Here is a 22,139-nt window from a genome sequence, read left to right as displayed (position 1 = left end):
CTTTTCGAGAAACACTTAACAAAAATTTTGAAAAATAACAATAATGTGTTACTATGACCTTTATAATTACTATGATAAAAGCGAAAATTGATGATTTTATAGCGACAATTATTGTTTAATATTTACAGTTTTATTTAAATAACTTTCAAACAGCCTTTTCAGTTAACAATACATTTAAAACTTTTTATTAATTAAACAGCTTAACAAATCAATTCCTTAACCTTTCGATAAACCTATTTATGTTCGCAGTCGTTTAAATGTTTTAATCCCTTTTTTCTCGCGTGTTGAAGGATGATAACAGATTTTTGACTGAACAAAGTAATCGATATTCATTTCAAACAACTTTTCAAACAGAGAGCAGAAAGTTCATTAGCATTTCCCGCTCTCATATTTAACACACACATAAGATTAATTCGATTGGAATATCCATAAGTCATGAAGCTTCCATTTCTAAAGGGTTCTCTAGAACTCCTTTCCAACTCAGACTTAAATATATTCTATTGATCGTTTCTTAAATTTTCGAATAATAGGAATCAGTTGTAACAACGGGAAAATATGGATTATCTTTCTTTGTTCGAAGTGAAAATAATGTTTTTAATGAAAAAGAACATTTAACTCCGGAAAAAAACAATTCCTATTCAGCCAATATATGATATATATATTAACTAAGTCGCTCTTTTTGTCTTCGATTTGCTCTAGTTTTTGTGTTAAACATTGAAACTGAAATACTGTTTCTGTAAAAATTGTTTTATTTGTACAAGAGTTTTCCGTAAAATTATCGAACTGAATATTTGTGTAGTAAATATTGTGCCACAAATGTTTCAAAGAAACGACTTTAATTGAATCTAAACTAAAATTTCTATCGTTAAATAAATATTAGATGTATAAAAATTCCGCTAAATAAAGAATATGACAATATCAAAAGCAGTCGTATAAGAACATGTTTAGTTACATTTTAACCTAGCGTGACATATATGTCACGATAATTGCAAGAATTTTATGAGAATTCTTCTAATCTGAGAAAGAACTGTTTTCACGCCGACTGACCTATGTAGGGGGCAGGGAACTGTCCTTGCATCAGAAAGGTCCTGGGTTCGAATCCCGGGCAAGGCATGGATGTTTCTTTCTCTCTCTGTATGTTCTATGTCCTTTCACCTTTGTGTGTGAATTGACCCGCCCTATAAACGGGTTGTGGTTGTGTGAATGGCGTGGCAGAAGTCGAATTCCTGGCCATAGATGGCGCCACTGAAAAACAGGAACAATCGCACTCCCACTGCCCAAAACAAACACACGACAAAAAAACTGTTTTTACCTTAAGCAAATGTTTATTTATTCTTTTCAAAAATCAAGTAATAGCTAACAGAATAAAATATTCATTAAGCTAAAACAAGCAACCACTTTTTTAATAGGAGTTTTTCTTTGCATCGCGGTATATAAAAAGTTTAGGCCTTAATGGGTTGAGTTACATTTTAACTTTATATATGCATTGATATTATAGAACATTAACTCAGTTCGGGAAAGTTTTGAAATAATTCTTTTTTGTATAATATGTATGAAAAATATAAATTCATATTTTACAGTTAAAACTTTGTTAAGAACTTCCTGATGTTTTTGTACAAAAAATTTTTTGAACAGTTTGTCTGAAAGCAGTTCTTTGGCCAAGGTCTGAAACGTCACTTAACAGCGCTCACTAAACAGCATTGAAAATAACAGATTTTTAACTGAATCCAAACTAATTTCACACATTTTTTCAAACAGAGAACAGAAAGTTCATTAGAATTCCCTTTCTCATATTTAAGCACACACAAGATTAATTCGAACGCATGAAACTTCCCATTGCTCTATTGATCGTTTTCATGTTTCTCAAATTTTCGAGTAATAGAAATCCGTTGGAACAATGGAAAAATATGGATTCTCTTTCTTTGTTGAATGTGGAAGCAGTATATATTTAATGAAGATAAAGAACCCGGGAAAATAAACAGTTCCTGCTCAGTCAATATATACTAAGTCTCTATTTGTTTTCGATCCATTTTATTTTTACGTTAAACATTGAAAGTGGAATCAAGTTGCTGAAGAAAGTGTTTTGTTTGAATGAAATTGGCAAGAATGGAATGTTCTATCTGTACAACCACAGCTTTCTTAAAATGTTCGAGCTGAATATTTGTGCGGTAAATATTGTTCGACAAGTGTTTTACGAAAGGCACTCACATTAAGATACGAAAACTGGACTAAAATTTCTCTTTCCAAATAAATATGAGAAACTGAATAAAATAATTTGCACAACAAATACCATTCGAAATTAATTGAAAAGCTTTGTGTGAATACGTGTTAAGTTACATCCTAAACTAAACAGACCGATTTCTTTGATATAAAAACTTTCTATGTTCAGTTGTAGGTGTATCACATTAATTTGCCGCAGCAAAGCTTTAAATAAGGGATTTTCAATAAAAAATGTTTTGCAAAGAAATTTTACAAAGCATTTTTCAATTCAAATTTTCTCAAATTTTCACACAGTAAAAATATTACTGTAAAAAGCACCCTGAGTGCTGGTACTTTCTACCGGAAAATCCATTTTTACCGGAGCATGTTACGAAACAAAAAACTGATATACCGTAATTTTTACAGTAATAATTACAGTAAAATCACTGAGTCACTCTTATTAAACAAATATCACTTTAAAAATTACAGTATAATATTTTACGGTAAAAATGGGTTTTACGGATGATGCACCCAAAGTGTTGGTACTTTATACCGCAATTTGATCTGATATTTTTTACATTGCAGGAACGGTACTAAAGAATTCGTCCAAAGAACCTTCAATTAAAAAGCATTTTTTGACGAATTTTCTTAAAGTCACTTGACATAACTTTTCGCTAAGCACTTCAATTGGCTAAAAAAAAATCAACATTTAAAAACTGATCAGTAATCAATAAAAGCGCAGGGAAAGCATTCATTTTGCTGAATATCCAAAAGATAGTTCTAAACATGCATTCAATTTTAATATCTTGCTATATTATTCAGAATAAGAAATATTTTTAAAAACAAGCACAAAAATTATAAATAAAACTTTTTTGAAAATTAAAACCACGTACTTTTAAAAAATCAGTTCAACATTAGTTCATAATTTCTACTTACTATTATACATAATAGAGAATCATTAGTGTTCAATCATGATCACTGATCTATTAGATGATTTTAAATGGAACTTAATATCTCAACTTTTATTTATCATTTTAAGAAATCAAATTCAAAAATTTCCAAAAAAATTCAAATAAACATCATAAACGTCAAATAAATATAGGAATGAAAGTTAAAAGATAATCTATAAAAAAAACATTACATAAGAATTTTCTTAAGATGGTTTATAACATAAGGAAACCATATGAAATTTTTATTCCGAGTAACTGTTACGGGGTGTAAAAAAAGAAATATTTCAAGGTCAAAACAGAACGTGACCTGCTTTTTTAAAGCTAAATCAGTGCAAATTTTTAAGGCCCAACGCAAACTGTCTAACAATTTATCACCGTCATTCAACGTTATGCATTAGAAATAATAGAAAAAACATATCTTATTCCCTTTTTTAGTTCGCCAGATAAGACTTTATCTTAAGGTTGCGTGGGTTTTTCCCTTTTTACTTACTCCTGAAGCATTAAGTCTACAATTTACACAGCTGAAATATTTACCTACTTAATATATTTATTCTAAATGCCTCAATTGACCGTTGTTAAAAATTCACGAAAAAACTGCAGAATACATAAAGAATAGATAAAATGAAATATTAAAAATGGTTAAAAACTTAAGTCATGAATAACTATTGTAAATTCGCAACAGTTGTAAAAAAAGTATATTATTCGTTACAAATCGTTTTTCATATGGAGACAGCTTTCAAGAGCAGCCATAAGCAATTCAACCTAGTAAAGTTGTGAAAAGTATTCATATTTTGTTGCGTTTATTTTTCTATTCTCAAAAGTTATTGCCTTATATTTCTTTACCTTTATAGTTTTTTTCTTTTAGTTTTTTTTCGATGAAAAAAACATTACCTATTTCGAAATGTAGTGCTCTTAAAAGAAAGTGATCGGAACACGTTTTTACAAAGAGTTCCTTTCGAATCATTAAGAGAAAAAAAAAGAAACAAGTTTAATCTCAGGAATTAAGAAATTTCCGGATGAAATATTGATGGGTAATTACAACGCAATCGGATGCAGGAAGTTTTCAACATTTAAAACGCTGAGATGTACGTTGTGATTGAGAGTAAGAAATTGCGTTTAAATATTAAACCATTTATTTCTTCAAAATAAAAACATTAGATAAACTTTTAGTAATGTAAAAAAAAAAAAAATTTAAATACTAAGAATTTTTATAATTTAAGAGTATTATTCCTTTAAGTTAAAATAAAGTAAAACTAAAAGTTCATTTTAAGAAATATGTTGTAACTAGTTAATAAAAAAAAATCAAAACTTAAAACTAATAAAATATATTGATGGTTCTTATTCTGTTTAGGAGCAAAATTTAAAATATAAAACTAGAAAACGATTCCGAATATCCGTCACTAAAATCGTTTGCTTAGCTAAAATCGTTTGCTTAAAGAAGTGTTTTCTTTTTATTCTGTATTTTTTACTATAATTTTATTTGTTAATAATATGTAGCATTTCTTCACAATTTTTGAGTAACAAATTATAGTAAAGAAATAATCGGTTGCATATAATGTGAAAGGTTGTAAAACATATTGTAGTAAATAAGAATTCGATTTTATCTTATTCAAATAATGCAGATTAATTAAAACATATGCGCAAAGTTTTTTTTCTTCTTTGAAATATAAACAATAATCATTGATTAAATAGTAAACGCAAATTACTTTAGAAATATCTTTTTAAACCTTTCATCATTAATACTGATATTAACATACAAGAATGGGAATATGACAAAATTTTTGAAAGACATCCGGCAAAATGAAAAAAGCAAAATGTAAATTAATACTGTGATTAAATAAAATCATACAAAATTTTCTTTTTCAACTTCAACCTTTGCAAATTGTGTCGAAAAATCCAATTTATTGTCTTTAAATTCCAATGAGCAGGTATATAATTAATTTATTATATCTTTAAATAAATCGTAGATTACTTTGAAGTTACCGAACTAATTTGATTAAGAAAATTATAAATTATATTTTAAACCATACCATTCTGATTTCTAAATTAAACTGGAAAAAATCTAAAATAATTTTAAAGCAATTAATTAAATTCAAAAAAAAAATTTAAAAATTTTTCTACGCATACCTTACAAATGAGTTTGAAAGCTAAAAAGAATTGTTATGTATTAAAAAAAAATATGAAGCTAATGTTCTCTTTCAAAAAATAAATACAAAAAAGAAGATAGTCCCTTACAACTTAAAATATCAAGATTTAACATAACGTAATTTAATTCTTTTATTTTAAGTTATAGTGATGTAACAAAAAATTAGAATTTATAGGATCATAGTAAGAAATTGTTATTAAAATGCATAAAATAATAGTTTTTCACGACCAAAAACAAATTCCTTTAAAAAAAAAAAAGGTTTTTAAATATATTCAATAATTAATCTCTCTGGAAGAAAGCTTTCAGGCAAATAATGTATGTAAAAAATAGAAAAGCTTTTCTAAAGAGTCAAATTTATCTTTTCTTAATAAATACTTCAAATAATTTAATTAATATATGCTTAATTATTCCTCAAAGAATAATTCTTACATTTTTAAAAAAAAATTTTATTCCAATATCTAATTTAGTCAATATAATACATTGCTTTTTTATATAAGGTGTAAAAACTATTATTTATACTAAATAGAGGGAAAAAAAGAAATTTGAATATTAATAACTAATTAAAAAATAAAAGAAATTTGTAACTGAACTTAGCATCACGCTTTGCCTTTTTAGTACTTCATTTAAACAACTTTTTTTCACAATATCCGCTATTATTTTCTAATTTTAATCAGAAAATATTAATTTTGAAAAATCTTTGACAGAAACTATATTAAATTAAATATAATTTTTAAAACTGTTTTATTATATACTTGAAAAGTCAAAAGTTTTTTTTATCGAAAAAAAACGGGTTTTTTAAACTAAGAATAATCGAATAGAGTTTCTCTTCTGGAAGCTGAATTCAACCAGATTCCTTTTGAATTGAGCCGATTACTTTACCCTTGAGAGCACTTTCCAGAATCATTACAAACGAAACGGAGTCCTGGAACTTTGCTTTTTGAATTGCTCAGAAATAACACACACACACTTACTCTTTAACACTTCGTATTTAAGAAATAAAGAACTAAAACTGAAAAAATAAGATTTTTTCGGTTTTTTAAAGGAATAATAAGAACAGTTGATAGTGATATACTCATAAAAGAACAGCGGCAAAATTGGATAATTTTGTTTCTGTCAAGAATTAGATTAAAGGAAGTAAATGGAATTGACCAATTCCTCTTAAGTTCGTTGACTTTCTATTTCCAGTATTTCACGAATTTCTTCAATTTACTATCTTTCAAAGAAATTTGTAAAAGATATTTTGCTTGTGGGGAAAAAAAACGCACTGCACGATTTATAGTGAAATAAATAAGAAAATAAGTGAAATAACTCTGCATTGTGATATACTTTCAATTTTGAATAATCTAAAACTTTTTAAATATTATGTTAAGCAAATTAATACTTATATTTCTTTAATTTTGCTCACCGTTAATGTGAATAAACTTCCATTGCGCGATAAAATCGTAAACAGACTAATAATATTTTCTCTAAAATCAGACAAAGAAAAAACTACTTATTTTAAAACGATATTTTTAAACGATACAATAAAAGCTAGGTCCTGCAGATTAAAGAAAAAAATTTCTTCTTTTTTTTTTTTTTTTTTTACCTTATGAAAATTTTAATCGAACGCATTATGAGAATTATGCATTTAAATCATTACCTGTCTCAAACTCATTTATTTACACTTGAACATTTTTGAGCTTAAGTTTAACTGAACTTAAGAAAGGAAGAAAAATACTAAATCATTGAAACTATTGAAAAATCTAAATTATTGTATAAATTATCTTAATAAGTTATCCTTTATAAACTCCGTAAACCAAATATATTTAGCAAAGTTAAATGCAAAAATATCCGAATGAAGAAAATGTTATAACATCCCAAGATATTAGTTTCTCACCACCTCTCCATAGTCGGTGAAAATGCATTTTACCCTGATTTGCCCCTCTCGGCCACTGTGGTTTTTTCCTAGTTTTATTTCTCACCGTTTCGTTAGCAACTTTTCGTTTTAATTTCCAAACATTTTGTGTTCTTCTCATTCACGCCTGACAAGTCTTGATAATAGGCGCCTGTTTTTAACGCTTGAAACATGTCAACTGCTATATCCTATTTATATAGTTTTGAAGCGAATGACATTTTTAATCGCGGAATTAAGTGTGTTTTTGGCAAATTTAGACTCTCTCCCCTTCGCCAATGAAAATAAACAAATCACAAAATCCCTACGCCTTTTTTTGCTTACTTAATTTTTGAACGGCCTATTTTTAAGAAGAAAAAAAAGTTTTTCCTCCCAAAACTGTTGAATGAAAAATTCTGTTTTTTACAGAATCCTTCCGCTAGTTAACAATTAAAAATATCTTTACCTACAATAGGAATTTTAACATAACTCAATAATAAGTCTCCTTTGTAGTTAAGGAAATCTAGTTGGATAAATATGAGGAAAACATTATTTTTACAGCTTTATTTTAAAAAAAATATTTCAAAAGGAAGAATTATGCAACGCTTTTATTAGCTAGTATTTCTCACCTGCATCTCCATCATTAAATTTCACGAAAGTTCAAAAGTCAAAATGTGTTTTTGCCATATAATCACCACAAACTTTTATAATCCTTACTAATTTAGTCTTCTATGCCTCTTGACGCAAGTACAAACAAGAGCGCTTTTTGATTTTTTTTTTCCACTCATATTTTTGCCTGAACCATTGTTGTTTGCAGACTCATAAAATAGTGGAGATGTGAAAATGAGTTTAGAACATTAAAAAAGAATAACAGCTTCAACAGTAAAAAGGATAAAACCTGTTCATTAATAGGAAAGAAATAGAGAGCAATAAAACTGAGCAACAAATTGAAAAGCTGCAAGTTTAGCTACCTCCATTAGGTTTTAACCATTCTCGATAATAAATCAAATCGTTTGATAGCCTTATTGTTCATATGGCCTTCAATTTAATAATGCATATTTATTGGATATTTTAAACAAAACATTTATTTAAAAAAAAATTTATGGTGTAGCTTCTGGGAATTTCAATAGCTTTTATAAAATTAGCATTATTTTTATAAACGGAGAAAACTAATGCTAAAAAAAAATCTGAACTTTTTTTAAAGTGCACGAATAAAAAAAAACAGCTTGGAGAATTTTCATTGGTTAATTCATTTTAAAAAAATTTATACTTTTCGAAAAATTGAAGAAGCTTTAACAGGTATTGTATAATATGTTTAAATATAATCAATATAAATAATATTATAAAAACGTTTATTAGTTAACTCTTTGACGCAGACTTTTTATTAAACACAGTTTTTATACTTTTTTTCATTATTTTGTATTAATTTAGGTCAAAATAAGTATAAGATTTTATATTTAGTATTTTAATAATTTATTTTAATGATATACTGCATGTAACTAGCTTCTTTTTCTGCGTTAAAGGTATATTCTTCCAAACACTGCTCACTTTCGAACAATATTTACACATTTGCACTTAATTGCAGTTATTTACATCTAAGAGAAACAGTTATTTATTATTGAAATGTCTTTAATTTACAAAATCAATTATTGATAAATTTTTCAATATGAATGGAGAAAAAAAATTTATCTAACTACTTTTTTGTTGGATTTTATATTTTGTACAAATATAATTCCGATATTCCAACAGATTTTTTAGTATTTATTAGACTGTTTCTTATAATAATAAAAAATTATCAAAATATATTTTTGTTTGTAATTAAAGCACCTGAAAAAAATATATAAAAGGGACACAGGTGACACAATCGCGTCAAAGGGTTAGTAAAAAATATTTTTATACTTGTTTTGCTTTTCATTAATTTAATGATAGAAGGAAAAAACAAGAATTTGTCATTTTTCAAATGTGCTTTTATTATGGTATTATGGGGTTTTACATATGGTGTTCATTGTCAAATATGTTTTATAGAACTTTAGTATTTTATAAGAAAGGTCCCTTTGTAGCCTTGTATATAAATTCCTGTTGCCAGGATAAAAGCGACATAAGACACGCAATCGATTAATTTTTTTTTTCTCTACAGTTTCAATATTATATTCATAAGAAATTATTTATTGTCATTATTTACTTTCGTTTTCCAGAACAGGATTGAGCTTAACAAATCTTATTCAGCATATTGCTGATAAAATTTTAAACTTTATCGAATTGCTGAATATCACAAATACGTTTATGAAATTCTATAACAAAAATTCTAGTTCTATTAGAAAATTACGTGCATTCTTTAAATATATATCTACTTAAAATCGTTAAAAAAAAAAAAACAATGGAATCTAAACTTATTAATTCCTAGCAAATGTCACAAAGAAGTTAAAAAGAGAAGAAAAATCCAATTAATGTAATTATGTGGTCAACACTGTATTTCTTATAGCAATCATTATAAAATAAGAAAATATTATTTTCATAAATACAATATTTCTATTATCTATATTGGATTATTTCTATTCCGTTTCTATCATTATTTTCTATCATTATATTTTCTATCATTATATTTTCTATTATTATATTATCTATTATTTCAACAATGGGTATTACAAAAAAGGTATGCTCAAATTCAGTAAAACATTTTTAAAATATTTTGGTTTTCATAACACACAAACAGTGCAATCTATTCAAGTAATATTCAAATAATGTACAACGCTATTCTACTATCTGCTTTAAACAATACTATCTATAATGTACCAGGCACGCATTAAATTTTAGAATCAAACTAATAATAGTGAATTCTATTAAAAGCAAATTTAAAAAGTGTAAACAAATTCATCATTAGAAAACAAAACAATTATATTCAATTCACTTTTTATTTTAACAGTAAGTATGAGATTCATTTTTAATGAGTTTATTTTAAGTAAGAATCACATAAAAGATAGCGAAGATGATTCATCACGGTAAACAAATAATTTATTTTCAAAGAAAACACGGAAGTTTCTTTAGAGAATCCTACTAATTCAATATAAGATTTACAGATTCGCCGCGGTTCATTTTACCAACGCTTGAGACAAGTTGAAATAGAGAGATGATTGATTTTACTCTAATTTTCTTCGGGGCTTTTATATTTTGAACTAATAAGAGATTCGTTGGCTTTTTCATATGAGATAACATAAACCGTTTTTGTAGACATCATTTATTGGAAATAAAAATATTTATGGATTGATTTTGAATATGATAAAATTAAAATGCTTTCTTTTATTTTATTTCATTCAATGTTAATTTAAAAAAAAGCAAATACCCAAATAACAAACATTAATTTTCGATAAACAGCAAATAGCATAATTTTTTTGACTGATGAATATGAATCAAAATTCTATGGGATTTGAGCAGTCTCTCATAAGTTAAAACAATAAGAATACTAAGTTAAAACAATAAAACTAATTTATATAGAATATAATGATTATAATTATTTTATATAGAATAAAATAATTAAAATTAATTTTTATATGACAACTGGAAGTTTATTTTAAAGGATGTCAGTAAAATAATAAAAAAACTGCTGTTTATCTAATCGTATAAGCCAGCGTTTCCCTAAGTGGGGTACGGGAGCACTTTAGCGGGGGTACGCGTTCTAATGCGAAATATCTTGCAACAAGCGAAAATTTCGAAAAAATTTATTTTAAACAAGGTTAGTCATGAAAATTTACTATTACGTATTTTTCTATTGACTATTTTTTGCAGAGTTAACAGCTAGTAATTAGTTGTGTGAACAGCCAGTTGCGATTTTTAACTTTTGTGCAATTTTTCTATAGTAAAAAATACATTCATTTTTTTTATTAGTGGTACACAGCGTTACGAAAAATTTAGAAAGGGTACACAAAAGTCATAAGTTTGGGAAACACAGGTATAAGGAACAGTTACTCTCTCATATTTGTGCGAACACTGTAAGAAATTTCTAAATAAACTATAGTAAAAAGTACCGGAACTGAAGGAGTTGGTATTTTTACCGCAAAATTCATTATTATCGGATTATGTTACGGAAAAGAAATCTGATATACCGTAATTTTTAAAGTAATAATTACCGTAAGATCACCGAATCACTCTAATTGAATATTATTGTAAAACTTACGGTACAATATTTACAGTAAAAAGGGTACATTTACTTTAAAATGGATTTTGTGGGAAGAAAGTAGTTATCGACCATGTCAACCTTTATCTATGAAAAGTTACCTCTCCATAGAATAGAGTGGGTTAACATGTCTTATATACTAGTGAATTGGAATTATATTTTTGTAGTGGTAGATACACTACAGTATACTCTCACCAAAATTATAGCTGTGGTAGAATTCGATGAACGGATACCACTAGTTGATTCATTGCTGTTTTGTGAAAAGCCGGGAGAGCTGCATTAAGATCACCGTACTTTAGAGTGCTGATCATGAGAGCTGTATTAAGTTCATGGTCGTGGTCGCTCCTGCGTTGCCTTAAGCAGTCGAGTGTATACGTTGTACGCGAACGAGACTGAGTAGCAACAGCGCGAGGCGGTGGATAATGGCGCAGTCACAAATAGCAAGTCAACTGCCCAATGTGGACCATCCATCGAAGTAGGCGTGTTCAAATCGTAGTGGGTGTTTCTGCCAAGGTAGGCGTATTCACATCACGCCCGGGTCACCAATGTGGAAAGTAAGTAGTTATCGACTAAGTCAATCTTCATCTATGAAAAGGTACCTCTCCATAGAATCAAGTTAACATGTCTTATGTACTAGTGAATTGGAATTATATTTTTGTAGTGGTAAATACACTACAGATTTTACGGATGATGCACAAGAAGTGAAGGTACTTTATAAGTTATACTTTAACTTGATTCTGAATTTATTTACAGTGTAGAAACTAGGGACTAAAAAAATTTAAGAGGAAAAAAAATCTGTCAAAGTATGTTTTAATAAATAATATGTGTTAATAATAATAAATGTTTTAATAATAATAAATTGTGGTGAACATTTTTGTTGCATTTAAGGAAAGAAAAATATTCTATCACAGAATTTATGCAATAAGATATTCTAATAAAACATAAAATTTAATTTATTGATCAAGGTGTCAATAAGAGTATATTGAAGAAATAATTTGTTAATGAGGCTATATCACCCTGCTAAATTCGTGAAAGTTATTAAATAGATCAGTTAAAAAAAAAAAAAAAACACTTATCTTGAGTTCCATGATAATGAATAATTATTTAAGATGAAACTTCATTTAAGTCCTCTCAAAAAATTTAGTTTTATGTCATAATGGTTTATCAAGTGCATAGGAAATTTTCTACTATAAAAGTAAAATTGTATAAAAATAAGCTTTAGTATAAAAAAAATAAGTATAAAAAGTCAAGCCATTAAACAATTAAATCCTATTTCATAGCCAATAAAAAATTCTCTTGGTTTAAAAATGTGTATCAAAAATAAAATTCACAATTGTTGTTAAATAACCATAATTCTTACAATTTCAATTATTAATAGTCGACATTGTATTTAAAATATCATGCCAGCAAATGTATTCTTAAAAATTTTAAATAAAAATTTTATCTATAAAAAACATCAAAAACTATAACATCGAGTTGCAAAATTTAACTTTCTATTAACGAAACTAATTTCAAATAAACTATGCAGTAAGTACAAAACCCTTTAAAATGTATTTAAGAGCTATAATTCATTTTATAAGAGGACCTATCCCATTTGCAAAAAGTCATTTCAGTTGAGAAGAAAATGTATGAAATCGCTACGCTGATAATAGCAGGGTTTAAAAAGCAGGTATAAATAGTCACGATCCTATTAGAATAAACTACCTGCCTGTTATGATAAGCTATTTTTTACCGAGAGCCCATGCATACTCATTAAAGTTGAAACATGCTTTGCGCAACATAACTAGTAGATAGCGCATCAAATAAATGGAATTAGGTATGCTTAATGATATTCAATTATGATATGGTAAAAGCTCTGCTATTAGATCATGAATAATTATTCTCGTCATATTTTGTACACTAGGGTAGAAATTAAGAAAGTTTAGCCCCTAGTCTAAAGGTTTAATAACTTAAGACTTTAAAAACTTAGAGACATTACTATCACATACACATTTTCACAGATCCGTTTACAAGTTCCCATTTGACTTTTCTTTTAATAAAAGTAGTGAATTCAAATGAAAAATTACAATACAAAAAAAAATTTGTAATGTCAAAATTATAACGAAATATGCTACTTTGTAACAACAAATCAACACTGCATACCATTAATTTACATTGATTGCTGGTCCGGGGGTCCACTACTAATTATTTTATGGTGGTCATAATCAAATTTTAGTGGTTTTGTACGAACAAACCACAGTTAATTTCGAGTGCTGTTTATTAAATTTCTATATTTACTTAGTTAATCATGGAGATTCGTAAAAGATCATCTCAGTAAGCGAGAAGCAGAATTTTTATTTTTGTTTAAAAAATACAAACAAAATAAGCACAAAATTAGTCCAATGGGCAATACATTTATTTTTCTCATTACTTTTCAATGAATTTACGCAAAATTTACAAAAACATACGACGATCAAAAACCAAAAAAGAAGTCTAATCTGTTATTTTACAACTTTACATTTCGATATTTTAATGATATAGTTTAAAGGACCTATGAATTAAAAAACCCAACCTATCAATTAAAAAACCCAACCTATCAATTAAAAAACCCAACCTATCAATTAAAAGACATACTGCAATAGAAGAATAACGCATTGCATATACAAAAAAAAAAATACAAAAAAATAACTGCAGACAAGAATCTTAAGTTGCGTATTAAAACTTTACAATATATTAATACTTGAATTCAGGGGTTCCCAATCTATAGGTTGCGACCAAAATTTGGGACGCCTTGTCTTCAGAAGTAGAACTACAAGTCTCCTTCACAAATAACAAACTAAGTATAATAAACATTTTCTTTCCTTTTTTTCAAAAATTAATCCTACAAAAATTTTGCCTCTTAAATGCTTTCGGAAATCCAATCTTCTCTTGCTTTTCATGCAATGCATATTTGATAAATAATTGTTATTTCGAAATGGATAATTGGTAATGTAGCAGATAGTTCGTTGATTTTTAGGTAGCAACAGAAAAAGTTGAGAATTTAGATGCAAAATTAAGATGCAAAATTTTCCTGTTACATCATTTTCCTTTCATTCATTTTACATAATGTCTGTTTTCTTTTTCTTTTTTTTTAATTATGTTTCATTTTGAGTAAAAAGGTTTGTGGTGAAAAGATTTGAACGATAAATAAAACATTGTAAAAAAATGAAAATGAAAAGTGAATTAACGAAATATTGCGGTTTAGTCCTTTAATCAATGTCCTCATGCATTAATTAATTTATTAAAATAATTTAATAAATTTGAAAATTAATGAACTACTTGCAAAAATTCAGTTCTCTATTTCTTTAAATAATCTATTCTCCATTCCTTACAATACCCTTAAATAATCTTATACAAATATCAAAAACCAGACAAAAAAGAAATAATTCCAATCTATTCAAACCCTTAATTTAAAATATATACCTGATTAGTTTTAAAAAACATGTCTTCCTATTCAGGAACAATAATATGTCTTACACCATTATTTGAAACTACTAAGTCTCGTTTTCGTCAAGAGACAAAATTACTTTACCATGAATAATAAAACAAAAAATGTATGCACATTCGTCGGCATTTTAATCTTGTTACATTTATCACAAAAAGAAATATTTACTTTTCCTACACGACTTCTTGATATTTTGTATAATTTAATAACAGAAGCTTCTGTAGGATTATAATAGAAGTTCAACAAGTCGAAATTCCTATGGGATTTAAGATTTAAAATTCAACCGTCATATAATAAAAAAGAAAAATTTTCTAATATTCATATCACCTTGCTACGGTGTGTTTAAATACGTGTTATGTGAAACATTACTTTTATCTTAAAGGAAAATTCCTAATTATGCATAAGAAAAATTTCGGTGAACAATTAATGCTTAGTGTTTTTTTCTTCTTTTAACATAGAAAGCAGGAAATTTTCTAACTAGAAATGATAAATAAAAAAAATTGCAACAGTTTCAGAGAGCTAAATAAATAAACTAAGGATTGGATCAAATATTATAATAAAGAAATAGTAAAATTTAAATATAATAATAATAGTAATAGTTAAAATTTAAACAGACGAAGATGAAATGGCTTTTGAACAATTTCTTTTATTTTTAAAATGCTATAATAAACGTAATCAATACAACAGTTCAAAATAAAATAATAAAATAAAAATTTTTTAGCGAAATGTCAGAATTTAATATGAGCATAAATAATTCGAAGCATTGAATAGTTCGAATTAGTAACCATTTTTTTCCGTTAAATTTTTTGACAACTATAATAAAAAGTTTAACTCTTATAGTAAATATATAGACACTTTTAAATTAAAATTATTAAGTATTAAATTCATATTTCCAAATATAGGTTTACAAATATAAAATTACATTTTGAATATAAGTAAAAATAGCTATTGAGTATTTAAACAGAAATTGTTAATGTATTTATTGATAATTAAAAGACTTTCGTTGCAAAACTAGCGATGCACGACACAGTTCAGAAAAAAATATAATACATACTTTTAATACATATTTGCACTAAATATTTACTTAATAGCTCACTTTTGAAAGCTCAAACCCAACCGAGCACCGAGTTCAATACCAATTTTTTGCGTTGAAGCTAGAAATTTTATAACCGACGTTGAACATCCAACCCAATATAGATTTTACGACCATCAATATTAAACTCCGTAGTCTAGTAATTCTGAACCCAATCCAGAAGAATAGGGAACTCCTGTATCAAGCATTGGGACAAACTATCCTTAGAAGAGGGCTTTTTGATTAAACTAACCCGCATTTGCGTTAAATGGAGAAAAAAAACCCAAAAATCTACCACGGTTAGCCCGACTACAAGGGGATTCTAACCCGTGATCCGTCTACCATTGAGGATAATTTACATCAGCTTTGTGATCGATGTGAACCGGAAACAGGATCCGTTTCAACCAGTTGCTGCTGGGATTCGAACCTGGGCACCTCATTGGGAGGCGAGCGCACCATCCTCTGAGCCACCACTCTGAAGTCAGAGATTGATAAAATTATTTTGAATCCAGTCCCAAAATCGATAAAATATTTCGAGCCCGAGAACGTCATTTATTCAATAATTTTATTTTTTTCAATTATTTATTTAATTTTTTGAGACAAAACTTACCCGAGCCAAAATTCTCAAAATATATAAAAACGAAATTTCACGAAGAAATAGGTTGAATTATTTGGGATTACCCATTTCAGGATATTAAATTGTTTATATGATTGATTTTAATATACTATATAATTGATTTTAATGTAACTATTCGGAATTACACATTTCAGGCTATGGAATTCTTAATATGATTGATTTTAATATAGAATTGATTTTGATATATATGAAATATCGGTGGATCCACACCGATATTTTTTAGTTAATTAGAAGTCAAAACAGCATGATTAAGGAGTCCAGTTTCAGCATAATCTTTTATTTTACTAAACAAAGGTGAAATAGCAGTTTCACCCCTCTCCAGCCGGAGAGGGCGAGACAGAGTTACAGTCAGATCTGACGGAATTTAATTTATAAGCATGAAAAACCAAAAAGCACGCAAAAATCATCGCTCCTCTGTTTTATAGGATAATTAAACTGTGTGAAGAGGCCAGTCATATTGCCTTCCTTGCGTATTCTTACGCCTCATCAAATTATTTATTACTCATAGAAAATCGTTTAATCCTTCCTTATATGGAAGTGAAAGATCTTAAAATAACTTCTCTTNTAATTTTTTGAGACAAAGCTTACCCAAGCCAAAATTCTCAAAATATATAAAAACGAAATTTCACGAAGAAATAGGTTGAATTATTTGGGATTACCCATTTCAGGGTATTAAATTGTTTATATGATTCATTTTAATGTAGAATTGATTTTATATATATAATTGATTTTAATGTAATATTTGGAATAACACATTTCAAGCTATTAAATTGTTTATGTGATTGATTTAAATAAATAATTGATTTTAATAAATAAAATAGTTCAAAGCAGTTATGAAGTAAATAAAACTTAAGAAAATTTTCCTAAACTTCATTCAGCTAACGAGTCTTAACTCTTTAATTCTATTCGAAAAAGCTAAGTTTTTGAAGATGAAAAAATAGAAAATTATGTCATAATACAAATATATTTTTTTTTCTTCTTCTTTTTTTCAGCTTTTGAAGGTTTTTTTCTAAAGAAATACAGGGAAAAAGATGAAATACTAAAACAACTTCCAACCGTAACTTTTCTAGAGAGAGGAAAGTAATTTATTTTTGAAACGTTCTTACAAACGTAAGTTAAGTCATTCCCATAACCTAACGTCAAAACTTAGAACGAAATAATTTTTGGAATAAGTTGGGACCTAAGTTAAAGACCAGCTCGAATTTTTTTTTCAAAAATAAATTCCTCCAGCAATTATTTGTCTAAAACACTGAAAAAAAAATCAATTTAAACAGAATTAAAATTTCAAAAACAACTAAATCTAAAAAAAATAGTTACGAATTCATATTTTATTATTTTTGGAAAAATAAAAAATAAAGTATTAATGTTTTTTTGCACCAAAAACTTTAATGGAAATTAATAAAAAACGTGAATAGATTCTAATAAAAACCAATTGGATTTAAAATAGGTTTTAATTGATACAAAAATTAAAAACTGTTATGCTAATGACAAAGAAAATGAAATTTTTTGGAAAGAAAAAAAGCTTCAGTTCAGTTACTGTAAACGTTTTGGGTGTTAAAACTCGCTACATTTGATTGTTTACTTTTTATTTATTCATTTACTTTTATCAATTTTGGTTTATAAAAGTTTTAAATCAAAATGAAATACTTTTAAATAAAAAAAAATCAAACAATCAAATATTAATTCCACTTAAAGAAATTTATTACATAGACTGCAAATATTAAATAAGCCTAACACCTATGCGTGAAAAAAATCATCAATTTAAAAAGATAAATCAATTTATTTAAGATAAGTCTACGATTTAATTTACTTTAATCTATTTCAATTTGAAATAGTTACTGTATTGGAATACAGTAACTATTTTTAATACTGGAAAATTTTAACTCTGGAAAATACAAACTCTGGAAAATATAAACTCTGGAAAATATAAACTCTGGAAAATATAAACTCTGGAAATTTTAACTCTGGAAAATATAAACTCTGGAAATTTTAACTCTGGAAATTTTAACTCTGGAAATTTTAACTCTGGAAATTTTAACTCTGGAAATTTTAACTCTGGAAAATTTAACTCTGGAAATCTTAGCTCTGAAAAATATAACTCTGGAAAATTTTTGTTTTAGAGCATTTTTGTGAAAAATAAATGAAATATCGTCGTCAAATAGATAGAACATGTCTAATCAAATTCAGTACGCCTGATTCAATATAATCAATTTAACCATTTATGAATTATATTTTCCTCTTCTTGGTCGGTTCTTATTTCATCTCAAAAATTACCTAATATCACAGAGATTTTAAACATATTTACCAGTACAGCTAACTTATCTAGAAAATAGTACTATTTTCCTTTAAGCTAAAAAGTCCGTTTAAGAAAAGGGCCTTAACTTTTTAAATTTGTTTGAATCTAGCAAAAGCTGATACTTAGCATTCACTGATGGAACAAACATAAGCATTATTATTTTTGACTTTTAATTTCCACTAAATTCTTATTTCCCTTGATGTCACTTTCATAATACGCCTATTTGGTTTGAATTATTTTATTACAAATTTTTAAACAATTGATTTAGTTGTTCAGAAAGTTTTTTTCTTCTTCTTTTTTTAAGAAAATGTTAAACAATTTTCTTATATAGTAAATAAATATTTTAATGAATCTTTCTGGCTGTAGCATGATTCCATGCTCATAAAATTTTTGTTCTTTGCTAGCTAAACACTAATGCAGGTAATCGTCTAAAAAATAGTAGCGACCCGAACTTTGCAGTAAACAACTCGTATCTTGTCCCCAGTGATGATGTGCGTCAAAAATGGATAATTTTCTTGACCTTTGAGAAAAGCGCAAACGACAACACGACGGGCTAAATTTCCTTCCGTAAGAACATGAGGAACACTAACGTCGAGCTTTGATATTAAATTCAAATTATCATGAATGGTCGAACTCGATAAATTTTATCTCTCAGCGACCTCATGAATTCGATTTGCATCAATTATTGCCTTTAATGTGTCTCATCAGTTTCAGATGGCGTGGTGCATCTCAATTGCAAGATCGTAATTTTCAAAGCTAATTTTGGCACTAGCGTACTGTTAATACATCTTCTTCGTACACATCGGATAATTTTTTTTTCTTGCATGAACAGCATTTTTACCCTTCCGGCAGTAAAAAAGTAAAAGATGCCGAAATTGCTACTTTTCACTTTCCCTATTTGAAAGGGCAACAACCAAAAACTGTTGTATAGTATCTTCAGTCGAACTTTTTCACACGCAAACCTTTGCTATATCAGCTGTTATAATATATAAGTGTGAAGTTTGCTCTGAAGAAATATAATTAAGTCCTCAGTAAGTAAAAAACGAAATTACTTTCATAACAACCCAATACGAAAATCATTACAAATTTCTAATACGCATCCAATTTTCCTTGCGATTAAAATCGTTATTAAAAAAAACTGTCAGTGCGTTTTGCGAAATTAAAATCTAACACGTAATATGAGTATTTTGTGGTAATGGTAATACAAAGAAAGGTGCTTTATTAATTTATATAATTAAGTACTTTATTAATTTATATTTCGTTTTTATTTTTGTATCATTTTCTGTTGAATTAAAATTAAGTTAAATTGTAATAAATAGCATATTAAACTTTTTCAGTACACTTTAATACTATCAACAACTGGAAAATTGTACAGCATTAAATAAATTCTTAACCAGTAATCATAATATTCGAGACTTTAAATATATGGAAATTATTGTCACCAAAATAAAGTCGAAAATACTATGTATGTAACTAACTATATAAACTGCAACTTTAAAAACAATTTGTACGTAACTGAGCGCAAGTTTTGATATTGCTTTTAAGTAATTACTAAATTATTTTCTTTCTTTCTTTTTCAATAATATAGCCTGTTACTAACAATAGATGTCAGATAATATAAATTATAATCATTAAAATGAAATAAAATGAAAAATAATAAAATGGTATAGTTAGAATTATATTATGATTTATATTAAATGAGGTATTAATTGCTGAATTATCATATCGAGACAATTTTATTTTTTAGAATTTTTTCAAAATTCAATAATCGTTAAAATTCTTCAAATACAACTTATCCCTTAACTACTTACTATTTATCACTATAATTAATATTGTTATTTATTTTTTTATATTGTATTATTATTCATTTTTTACGACATTTATCAAGTTTGAAAACTTGAATCACTGTAAAAACTTCATATTGCTAACAAAAATCACTTTCCTTTTTCTCCGATATTCTCTGTATTTAACAATTTCTTCACTGAACGGACAATTACAAAAACAAATAAGCATTAATATCAAGCAATGGCAATAATGAATTAAAACCGTGGCGCAATTAATAACAGTAGATTGAATATAAGAAAATTTACGTCATTAAAAAAAAACGATAATATTGGAACACTAAATTGCTCTTAATAATTTGATCCCTCTCTAAAATGGGTAATTAAAAAAAAAAGGAAGAAAGCATTTTACAGCTAATTATTTAACTACATTTCCTATAGGTGCACTTAAAATTATAAAAATTACTAACTCATTACCCAAATTATTACTTCATTATTGTCAAGTAATGAAAATAAATTAATTTGGTGTAACTAATAACTATTAGCCTACATAGTATTAAATGACTTAAATCACTTGAAAAATAAGGAGATTGATAATTTTTTTTAAAAAAATTATTAATTTGAATTATTTCTTTACACGAAAAATAAATTAAGAAAAGAAAAATTTTGCAATTATCTAAACTACAGATTCAATAGTTAAGTTAACTATTATCGAAACAAATAAATATTAAAATCGTGAAAAGTGATAATGAATTGTTAAAATGATGCAATTAATAAAAGTTCTCTTACATCGAACGTAATATAACTTAAGTCATTTTATAATCAAGAACATATATTATTTATTTAAATGATTTCACTCCAAAAAACAGTTAAGTCAGGCAGAAATAAGAAATATTTTAACAGTAATCATAACTACAGTTCCAATAAGGAAAAGTCTAGAAACAACAATGTCACGTGTTCCACTATTCCATTACGCAAATTTAAGAACAAACATTAAATGCCTCATTTGACAGGTAATATAATCAGTGTGCGACAAAAAAAAGAAGAGCAACTTAATGGAAAAAAACTAAAATGAATTGATTTCTCACCTCGAACATAAAATCCGTGGCGGCAGCATGGTTATTGAAAGTGGAATGAGCAGAAAAAGGACGGGTCAAGCCAAAAAGGAGACCCCACGTGAAAAAACTTTTTCCTTCCCTTCTTGGACCAAGGTCACGAACTGAGAAGATGTCTTTTTACCTCCCGGCATCATTTTCTATTTGGCAGGATCATACAAAACGCCGGTCCGCCAAGCTATCGCGCCAAGGCGGGAGTTACGGTATTCTAAAACTTTTCTTCATTTTCTTTTTCGTTCTTCAAAGATGGTTTATCTTCGGTTTTCTTTCTTTTTGCTCCAGTTGCTGCACCGGATCGGATTCGTTTGAAGTCGGCACAGCGAAAGTAGAAAAACTTGGATAATTTATTTTATTTATTTTTTATTTATATGCATTATTATAGAGACAAACTTGTATATTTTCTCGTGATTTATTTTTTAAAAAAATATTTCACTTTGTT

At 27.1% G+C, this 22,139-nt stretch overlaps 1 protein-coding gene across 1 annotated transcript in view; it reads right to left on the bottom strand.

The window, feature by feature from the left end:
* Window positions 1–21,841, bottom strand: part of LOC122270011 (papilin) — a 158,153-nt gene extending 136,312 nt beyond the window's left edge. Inside the window, exon 1 of the mRNA XM_043045710.2 lies at window positions 21,674–21,841. Within this exon, the coding sequence (XP_042901644.1) occupies window positions 21,674–21,702 (29 nt within the window). The 5' untranslated portion in view covers window positions 21,703–21,841. The remainder of the gene's footprint in view (window positions 1–21,673) is intronic.
* Between the last annotated feature and the right edge of the window lie 298 nt (window positions 21,842–22,139).

The sequence above is a fragment of the Parasteatoda tepidariorum genome, chromosome 1 (assembly GCF_043381705.1).
Source record: "Parasteatoda tepidariorum isolate YZ-2023 chromosome 1, CAS_Ptep_4.0, whole genome shotgun sequence".
Taxonomy (NCBI): domain Eukaryota; kingdom Metazoa; phylum Arthropoda; class Arachnida; order Araneae; family Theridiidae; genus Parasteatoda; species Parasteatoda tepidariorum.
The sequence above is the reverse complement of the archived record's forward strand: the minus strand, read 5'-3'. Positions and strand labels throughout refer to the sequence as shown.